This window comes from Bison bison, unplaced genomic scaffold, assembly GCF_000754665.1.
Source record: "Bison bison bison isolate TAMUID 2011002044 unplaced genomic scaffold, Bison_UMD1.0 scf7180017864516, whole genome shotgun sequence".
Taxonomy (NCBI): Eukaryota; Metazoa; Chordata; class Mammalia; order Artiodactyla; family Bovidae; genus Bison; species Bison bison.
Window position 1 is genome coordinate 6,169,981 of NW_011495069.1, and position 10,380 is coordinate 6,180,360.

The 10,380-nt window shown below is 52.8% G+C and overlaps 1 protein-coding gene across 1 annotated transcript in view; it reads right to left on the reverse strand.

Annotated features, from left to right (window-relative positions):
• E2F2 (E2F transcription factor 2) overlaps positions 1-10,380 on the reverse strand; it is a 21,718-nt gene that overhangs the window by 9,538 nt on the left and 1,800 nt on the right. The window contains exons 2-6 of the mRNA XM_010830034.1: positions 6,524-6,629; positions 3,932-4,151; positions 3,200-3,358; positions 1,871-1,985; positions 2-62 (exon numbers count right to left, since the gene is read on the reverse strand). Coding sequence (XP_010828336.1) covers positions 2-62; positions 1,871-1,985; positions 3,200-3,358; positions 3,932-4,151; positions 6,524-6,629 — 661 coding nt within the window. The remainder of the gene's footprint in view (position 1; positions 63-1,870; positions 1,986-3,199; positions 3,359-3,931; positions 4,152-6,523; positions 6,630-10,380) is intronic.

A 10,380-nucleotide genomic window follows, 5' to 3' on the forward strand; every position in this document is an offset into this window, starting at 1 on the left:
TCTGGGCACAGGTAAACCTCGATGGGCCCCTGTGTGCTCTTCAGATGTATCTGCAGGTTCTCCTGCAGAAGGGAGAGAAGCCAGGTCATGGGTCTGGGCATCAGGGCACTTACTCGTGGCTCAGCATGTGTGGACGGACACACGAGGCTCTCAAAGTCCATGCGAGCGTGCAGCCCCTGAGCTGGGCACTGGGCCTGTCCCGTGTGGCCTGTGGCAGACATCTGTCTGGGCCCAAGACCTCCCCCACCCCTTCTTTTAGGGAGAAAGCTTTGATTTTCCTTAGAGAAACCACTCCTCCCCTACTCTCAGGCCTGAGCTGCTATCATAAAAGCTGTCTTTGCCACTGCAAGTGGAGAGCTGGCCTAGAGTATGGCAGAGTGAGAATGGAGAGCATGAAGCCAACTTGAAGTCCCAGTTTGAGCACCTGAATCCAGCCTTACCTGCAATCCCCAAATCTTCCCCTGAACCCGTCACTTGGTTCCCCCGGGTACCCCTCACTGAAGCAGGTTGGACGTGGTTTTCTGTTATTTATAACCGAGAGACTGATACTTGGCCTTCCTGCCCTTGCTTCCTGTGTGCCTCAACCAACGTAAGCCACAACCCATAACACAGGTGCTGCTCCTGATGGCGTTTGGGTGTCTGCACCTGCGCCCAGGCAGCCCCTCTGCCTGCCCCTACTTCTCCTGGCAAAGACCCTATTCACTCTTTAGGACTCAGTTTACCTGTCATCACCTGTGGGCCCTTCCTCCAACTCTCCTTCCCCCAGGCCCTCAAAGCAAATGACAGCCTCACTGCTTGCTTGGCTGGCTCTTTTTCCCACTAAGTCCTGAGATTCTTCAAAGCGAAGCCAGGGCCCTTATTAATCTTAATGCTTTTCTGCTAAACAGATTATGTCCTGAGCCCTTATTGGACTCTGGGTTGGGAGTACAACAGGGGTGGAACATGGTTTTGTGGAGGTTACCCTCTAATAGAGGAAGCAGCACATAATTATGTAATCGCTGATACATCCTGCCCAACGGAGGTTAAATGTGATGGAGGACAGGTGGGTATGAAGCTGGGGAGTAATCAAGGAAGGCTTCCTGAGGAGATGACGTTCACGTTTCGACATGTAGGATGAAGAGCAGTAAACCAGCCAGAGAGGGACTTCCCTGGCAGTCCAGTGGTTAAGAATCTGCTTTCCAGTGCAGGGAACGAGGGTCCAAGGAACCTGGTTGGGGAACTAAGAGCCCACGTGCCGCAGGGCAACTAAGCCCCTGTGCCCTAGAGCTCACGTGCTGCAACTGCCAAGCCCACGCACTCTGGGGTCGGTGCCACAACTAGAGAGCCCGTGTGCTGCAACTGAAACCCAAATAGACATAATGAGGCCGAGAGAGGGAAGAGCATTTCGGCTGGAGGGAACAGCATGTCAGAAGGTCTGGTACTGGGGTTGAGCTTAGCATGGTGTGGGAACTGCAAGCAGGTCAGTGTGGCCGAAGTAAAGACAGGTCAGGAGCAGCGCGGAGAGGAGGCTGGAGGGGTCAGAGCTCAGACGGTCCCATAAGGTGTGTAAAGAATGCTGGCCTTCAACCTAGGAGAGCACGGTTAACATGGAAGGATTATTGTGAGTACCGACAGCGCTGTGTGTGGGCGCACAGGAACTCAGGGCTGGTGGGAGGTGGAGAGAGACTGGGAACAGAGAGATTTCTCAGGCCGGTGCCTGATGCCCATGCCAGCTTCTGCCTCTTTCGCTCCAGCTCAGAGACCATCAGTCTTGCCGTGGCCACCAGCATGGCCCTGGGAAGCCTGGGCCTGGGCAGTGCCGGGGACAGAACCCGCAGGGCTGCCTGGAATGTCCCTGGCCCTGCCCTCCACCAAACGCTTCCCCTCTCACCTCACTCCTGTCAGGCACCTCCAGTCTCGTCTGCGGAGGGGCCTTGACCGCAATCACCGTCTGCTCCTTAAAGTTGCCCACAGCACGGATGTCCTGGTACGTCACGTAGGCCAGTGTAGGGGCAGGGGAGTCAAGAGAAGTGACTGTTGGCTCGAAATTCAAATTCCCAGCCTGCCCAGAAGGGATCTAAACCCACCTCTCAAAATCTCTAACCATATCCAAACTATAACCTGTTATTTTAATATCATAAGCTACATTTGAATCCCTTGAGAAATAGGGGTATAAATCATTTTTTAAAAACCTGCCTTAAGGATTTCCCTGGCAGTCCAGTGGTTAAGACTGCACTTCAAATGCAGAGGGTATGGGTTCGATCCCTGGTCAGGGAACTAAGATCCCACTTGCCACGTGGAGTGGTCAAAAAATATAAATAATGCTGCCTTATATCAGCTTTTTACATAAAGTCTTCAACTGTTAAGCTAGATTATAAGCTTTGTCTTACTTCTTTATATTTCTCACAATGCCTCCCATCCTTCCAAAAATATAAGGTCAGATCCAAATGCCAATTAGATGGTTAAACCATTTGGGGAAAGTGTATGTAAAGCCATTGCAAAATTTATGTTCTCTGACCTCATTGACTCAATCCTAGGAATCTAACCCAGGGAAATAAGTAAAAAAAACTCAGGAAAAGGTTCTATCCATATTCATCACAATGTCCGTCCATGGGATTTTCCAGGCAAGAGTACTGGAGTGGGGTGCCATTGCCTTCTCCAAAACCACCTATGGTAATACACTAAGTGGAGGAAAAAAAAAGTGAAAGTGAAGTCGCTCAGTCATGTCCAACTCTTTGTGACCCCATGGGCTGTAGCCTACTCGGCTCCTTCGTCCATGGGATTTTCTAGGCAAGAGTACTGGAGTGGGTTGCCATTTCCTTCTCCAGGGGATCTTCCTGACCCAGGGATCGAACCCGGGTCTCATGCAATGCAGACAGACCCTTTACCATCTGAGCCACCAGGGAAGCCAAGTGGAGAAAAGTAGGATATATTAAAACGCTGTGTGCAGTAGGCACACACTGCATTTACTTTTCTCTATATATTATGTTTTCTCCATTTTCCAGATTTATGGAAACATACTTGTCTTTCTTTTATCATGAGAAAGTAGCTTCAATAGACCCAAGAGGAAAAACCACCAAGGACGTCTTTCTTCGGTGATACGCTAGACACCTGGGGTGGATGGGCCCCTCCAGAGAGGTTCTGCATCAGCTCTGGGTGGTTACGAGCATGCCACAGGCCCCCTGCCCCCAGACCTCTTCTTCCCAACCAAGGAGGATATCTCTTGTTGGCCTTGTCCTCCGTCAGGTGCTTGAAGTTCAGAGAGCAGCTGTGGATGAGCTGGTCCAGGGCCTGCTCCATGTTCATCAGCTCCTTCAGCTCCTGCCCCAGCTGCTGCTGCTTCCCAGGCCGCGTGGGGTCTTCAAACAGTCCCCTGCCCCTGGGGACAGAACAGCCACCCCACCCAACAGTGTCAGTCTCGGTCTCCATCCAGGGACCCCCGCCCCAGGGCTGCTGTGCAAAGCTGCACAGGCGGTGCAGGCGAAACTCCAGGAAGAGGCTGTTCACAGGGTCTATGAAGGTGCCCCTTGGCTTGTAAAGATTAGTGGTCCTGCCTAGCTCCCAGGGAACTTCCAGGGATTGAAACTGCTCAGTATCGCAGAGGACTGTCCTAAGTTAGAAGAAGGCAATATTGGGACCCCTTGCTCAAAAAGATCTGGGGTGCTCTTAACCTCTACATGCCCTGGATATCACTCTCTGCCCCCGCCATGCTCTCCTCATTTTATTCTAGCATATACACCTGCTCGTCCATCCCCTTCTTAAATACATTGGCTCCACCCCCAGCATGTAAGCTCATTGGATGTTGCCCTGGGATTTCCCCAGCCAGCACGTGTGCCCATTGGATGTTGCTCTCAGGCCCGCCTCCCACATAAGCAACATGCGGCTGTTGCCCCGGCCCCGCCCACTGCACGTGCACTCATTGGAGCCTCCTGCCCCAGGCCCAGGCACTCACACCCACTGGATGTTGTTCTTGGCCTTCTTGCGGATGAGCTGGATGCCCTCCAGCACGTTGGTGATGTCGTAGATGCGCCGCTTCTGCACGTCCAGCACTTCGGCAGCCCAGTTCAGATCCAGAACCCCATCCTCAGACTCACTCAGGAGGTAAATGAATTTCTTGGTGAGCAGCCCCAGCGATGTGTCATAGCGAGTCTTTTCTCCGGGGGACTTGGGGGCTGAGGAGGAAAGGGGCTCAGTCACTGCTCAGAGAGGAGCCCTGGGGACCTTCTTCCATTGACCTGAAGCCACTAAGTCCCACCCTTCACATGAGCACCCACTTCCCAGTTTACAGAGTACTGGGAGGGTGGTCATTCACCACCATTGTTCAAACAGGGAATCTGATAAACTAGAGAGGCAAAGTGACTTGCTTCAGGTTTCACAATCATGAAGGCGTTATCAGGGCTGGAAACCAATTATTCTAACTCTTGGTTCACACCTTTCCACCAAAGCTCAGGGCAGCCATACAACCACCAACACCAACAGCAAGTGCTTACTGTGTGTAGGCCACTGTTCTAGGCACTTCCCATATACAACAAATTTAATCCTTACAACACCCTGTAGGTTTCATGTGGAAGCATCCCCATTTCACAGATGAGAATATTGAGGCACAGACAGAAAGTGATTTGCTCAACTCCCTCAACTAGAAAGTGGCCAAGTTGGCACTTAAATCCAGGCAGCCTGGCTCCAGAAGTCTCCCTTCCTGCTGCTGCTAAGTCGCTTCAGTCGTGTCCGACTCTGTGGGATCCCAGAGACGGCAGCCCACCAGGCTCCCCCGTCCCTGGGATTCTCCAGGCAAGAACACTGGAGTCAGTTGCCATTTCCTTCTCCAATGCATGAAAGTGAAAAGTGAAAGTGAAGTCGCTCAGTCATGTCCGACTCCTAGCGACCCCATGGACTGCAGCCTACCAGGCTCCTCCGTCCATGGGATTTTCCAGTCAGGAGTACTGGAGTGGGGTGCCTAACCCTAACCCTAACCCTTCCCAGCAACTGCCCAATCCTACCAGTTATGTCAGGAATTTGGAATTAGGGTAGGAAGAAAATGACAAGAACATGTTTATAGACTTGCTTTTTTTTTCATTTTTGAAATGTAATTGACATCCAGCACTGTATAAGTGTAGACTTGCCTTTTCTTTCTATGTGTCATCCAGTGATTATCTGAGAGGAATCAGTCCTGTTACGTCACATGCAGCAGGTTCACGAAAAAGGTCCCTTTCTTAATGAGGTCGATGTCACAAGACCACACCTCAGCTGCAGTGTCTTAAACCACAAGACGACTTTTGCAATCTAGTGACTTGCAAGTCATATAGCAAGTTAGTGGCTAAACTAGTTCTGGGAAATGAGTTTTAGAGAGTCTCAGATTCCTCTAGAAGGGGACTTTAGAACCCCTTAATATATAGATCCAACCAGTCCATCCTAAAGGAGATCAGTCCTGGGTGTTCATTGGAAGGACTGATGCTGAAGCTGAAACTCCAGTACTTTGGCCACCTCATGCGAAGAGTTGACTCATTGGAAAAGACCCTGATGCTGGGAGGGATTGGGGGCAGGATGAGATGGCTGGATAACATCACCGACTCGATGGACATGAGTCTGAGTGAACTCCGGGAGTTGGTGTTGGACAGGGAGGCCTGGCATGCTGTGATTCATGGGGTCGCAAAGAGTCGGACACAACTGAGCGACTGAACTGAACTGAACTGAATATATAGATAGCAAGTATTTGGCACACAGACAGCTTTGTCAATTTTTGCATCCAAGACAGACATTACTAATTGATTGGGATCCTTCAATGAAGAGCTCTGGGAAGCCTCTACTAGTCAACTGAGAGGAAACTCTTGCTATTCCTGATCTAGCTGTGCCTTGTTTTACAGATGATATGGCTAAGGAGTGACCACTCATGTCAGAGCCCTGCCCAGACCTGTAAGTTCCAGACCCTCCATCTTCCAACCCAGTCACATACCTTTTTTTATTAGGTCTCAGTTCCCCCAAATTAGTGTTAATACAATTGCTTAAACTCCCTTTCAAACCAGGATGGTGCTCAGTCACTCAGTCGTGTCTGACTCTTGGCAGCCCTAAGGACTGTAGCCTGCCAGGCTCCTCAGTCCTTGGAATTCTCCAGGCAAGAATACTGGAGTAGGTTGCCATGCCCTCCTCCAGATCTTCCTGACCCAGGGACTGAACCCACGTCTCCTGTATTGCAGGTGGATTCTTTACTGCTGAGACACCCTTGGAAACCCCTCAAACCAGAATACTGACTGAAAATATCAAGAGGCAGAAACTGGCTTCTGGCCCTGACTCCACTGACTAGCAGTTTGACCTTGGGTAAGTCACTGAAGCTCTGGGTCTCCAGCTGCCTCATCAGCAAAAGGGGGATAATCAACCTGCCTGCCAGGATCCAGTAAGAAGGTACAGGTCACTGCTTTGTAAACCAGAAACTGCGCTACGAATATCACTCCTAGTGACTTGGCCTGGGCTGCTGCCCTCTGGCCCTCCCCACTCCACCTTGTCTCTGAGCCTGCCCTTAGATAATACCCCATCGGCGTGGGTATCTTACTTTTGGGGCTGGGGAGGCCATCCACTCTAATGCACTTCCCCTTGGGAGTCCGGAATTCAGGGACCGTGGGCCTCCCGATCCCCTCCAGGTCCAGCTTCCTTTTGGCCTTGGGGAGAGAGAGGAGAGAGAGGCAGAGTTTGAGAAGCTTTCCTGCTTTAGCCTTTCCCCGACCTGGGGCCAAAGCCCTAAGGCCGCCAGCAGCCTAAGGCCTCCTGCCTCAGTTTACCACCAGTCCTGGGTGAAAAAAAATCACTGTACCTGGTAAGGAAATATCAGTGACTTGAAAAGTAAGCTTTCAGGGGAAGGAAGTCCTATTGCTGAGGGGCCCACCACGCTCCCATCTTCCGAGGCCCAGGCCCTCGAGGCTACCAAAGCCAGTGTGGGTTCTAATGCAGGGTTCCTTAATAAGAAGCCCCAAGGTCACTTCTGCATCCGTCTCTCCACCCCCTCCCGGGATGATACAGGGAGGAAGGAATGGGTGGGGCCTACCCCACATCAGGCTGGGGAGAGCCCCCCTCCTCCCTTGCAGAAGCAGCTGGCCCAGGCAGACCGAGTGCCCATCACAGCCTCACAGCTGGCCCTTTATCAGGGTGGGGCTGGGCATCCGCCCAGGCTCAGGGAACTTCCTGGCTCAGTGCCACACCCCAGGGAGGTGCCCACATGGGGAAGAAGTGCAAACATGCCCCCACCCCCATGTTTGGGCTCCAGCTCAAGGGCCTCGGGAGCCTCCTGAATAGACTCTATTTGCCATTCTTTCTTTGCCGAGAGGGGCAGACAATGAATCCTTCCCCTGTGTCTTAAGGACAAGCAGCTGAGGTCCCCCCTGCTCCCCCCTCCCTGTTCCCGCCAAGCTTGGGAAACACCTGCTGGGGAAATCAAACCACAGACCCATCTGCTCCTCTCCACCCCACTGCCGCCCGGCCTCAATTACGCCCAGAAGCAGTGCTGGCCCGGAAGGGGCCTCTCTCCTCGCGAGGGCTGGGCAGAGGCAGGGTTGGGGCACTGGGGCACAGGTCAGAGATATGGGCTTGGGTCTCCCCACTCCTTCACAGGCTCGCTGTGTGACTTGGGAAATGCTCCACATTTAGGAGCCCGTTTCCTCCTCGTAAAATGAGGTAGATGATACCTACCGCCGGGGCTGTCCTAAAGCTTCAAGGAGACAGATAACCTTTGTAAAGCGCTCAGCATTCAGTAGGGGTTCAGGCTAATCTCAGCTTCTTCTTTGACAAACTATTCTGGGGGTCACTAAACCCATTTCCTTCCTCTCCCTTTCCCCCAGTCACCTAGACACCCCTACCCTAGCTAAGACAGAGAGGCCTATTTTAACCTTTGGTGGTGAGGTCATGCTCAACAGGCCTGAGACTTCTAACCGCTGCTGAGCACAGCTGGGCTGACAGGTGTGGGAGGTGATGATGGCTCTTGCTGCTGTCAGCTCCCTTCCTCCTTCTCATGCCTCCTCCAGGAAGTCTTCCTGGACTGCTCTGAGGAGCCCCGTTCCTTGGTTTGAGGAACTTGGTTGGAGGAGATTCTCCTCTCCTCCACCCCCACCCAGACCTGGACATGATCCAAACACCACACCTCTCTGCTTATTCGAATCTCTTGTTGAAGTCTCTCTGGAATATTCCTTTTCTAACCTCCCAGCTGGGAAGATGCTAGATTCTAGGGACAGTGACCTGCTCTAGTCCCATCTTGTCTATAGAAAAAGTCCTAATCATTCACTGAGACCTTCTACCTGCCTTAGACCAAGTCCCAACATTCATCACCTCGCTGAATCTTTTCCATACGGCAAATCCCCATTTTACAGCTGAAGAAACTGAGACCTGGTGAGTCCAGGGTAAGGAGAGGAAGGGAAGTCAGGCTGAGTTCTACCTGAGACAGAGATGGTGCCCAGAGTCTCCCCACTCCCACTCGCCTCCCCCACCCAAAGAAACCAGCCTCTGCTGAGTTCACAGAACATGACCTGCAGAGCGAGGAGGGGAGGGCCTTGAACGGAGTGCCTGTGCGGGGCCTATCAAATGCTCACTAGCCCTAACTCATTATGGCAATCTCTCTTCCAGAAGGAGAAGTGGAGACTCAGATTAAGCCATGTGCCCAAGGCCACACAGACAGGACAGCCAGAGTTTGAACCCAGGTCTGTCTGACTCCAAAGCCATGGACCAGACTGCTCAGCTCCATTCCATACACATTGCCCAAGAACCTACTGAAATTCAAGTCAAGACCTGGCTGTGTTCACCTACCCCCATCACTACTTCACACACACACACACACACGTCCCTTCCCTTTTCTTCCTCCCCTTCACCCTTATCCTGCACTCTCAGGGTCCATAAGCAGCAAACTGTGAGTATGTCTCGCTGACACCTTTGAGCACTGCCCAGAGAAAAGTCAGCACGAATGCGCCTGAGCCGGGAGAACAGAAGCGGCAGAGGACAAGCCCAGGAGGATGAGGACCGAGGAGAGGCTGAGCGCAGGCCTTGGAGCCAGAGCCACTTGTGTCCCCATCTGGGCAGACCTCCTGAGCTCCACTGGCAGAATGGGGATGCCTGCTCATCCCCTGTCATCGAGGATCCCGTGAGAGGGCAGCAAAGGGCTTGCTCATACCGCAGAGCTGTGATCGCTAACCAGGGGCAACAGCAAGGGGAGGGCTCAGAGGTGAGCTCAAAAGCATCGGGGATGTACCTCAGAGCAAAGGCCAGCTGGGCTCCAACCTGACCCTCTTAGGCAGCCCCTCTGACTTAACCTAAAGGCCTGGTTAAGATTCCAGTCCACACTGGCAACCCCACAGGAGAAGAACAAAGTTCCTGGCTCGGGCAGCCCTAGCCAGTGATGCCAGACACCACCCCCAACAGGTGAGGTAACCCAGGCTCAGAGGAGGGGAGGTGACTTGCCCAAAATCACACAGGGCGTAGAGCCATGTCTCTCCTGAGTCCCAAGTCCTAAGTTAGACAGTGCGGATAGGAGCTGGTGTTAAGAAGCTGAGAGCTTTGCTTCCAGATCCCCGCTAGTCTCCCTACGCCTACATTTCCTCATCTGACCCACCTTGTAGGGGTGCTCATTAAAATGCTCGTTTTCTTTCCTGATTCTCAGAGAAAATTTGGAAAATACAGACAAATGAAAAGCAAAGAAGTCTGCAGGATCCCACCCTTTCCCCAGGCTCCGGCAGCGTGACCCCGAGTGAGGCCATGTGCCTGGCTGGAGCCAGATCAACCCACAGGTGGTGGAAAGAGCTCTAGCCAGGGAGCGAGGAGACCCAGGTGCCTGCCTTCTTTCTGCCACTGATCTTGTTTTGCCATCTCTGAGCAGTGCCTAAGGTCCCTTTAAACAGCAGCTCCCCAACAAATCCTGCCTCACCCTGCACTTTGCAGCCTGGCCACAAAGCAAGTGGCCACACCCAGGGTTGGGGTTGGAGCTGCTCCTGGTCACACCCTGTGAAAATGAGCAAACAGGGGGCCGCGACCTGCCCGCAAGGCTTTGGGACACCGGGCAGCCGGGGAATGACAGGAGAGGGGACTCTGGGCCCCGGAGGCCTTTAGGGTGACCTGAGGCAAAGAGACGCTCCCACGTCTTGGCTTAGGACCTGGACAAGTGACTTCACCACTCGGCTTCGTTTCCTCATCTGTGAGATGCCTCATCCCAGGCATCTTGACCAAGATAACGAATGTGAAGAGTGCCAAGCAGTGCCTGGCACATGAGAGGCATTCAGTAAAAGAGCCATTCTTGCTGTGATCACTGAGCCCCTCCGGGAGGGAGGTGCAGACAGATGCACTCAGCTCCTCTGGGAGGCAAGCGGTTCAAAACCACAGCTGTTACTAAAACTCTGCCGGGTCGCCTGAAAGCAGCTGGCCAGAGGAGAGACTGGG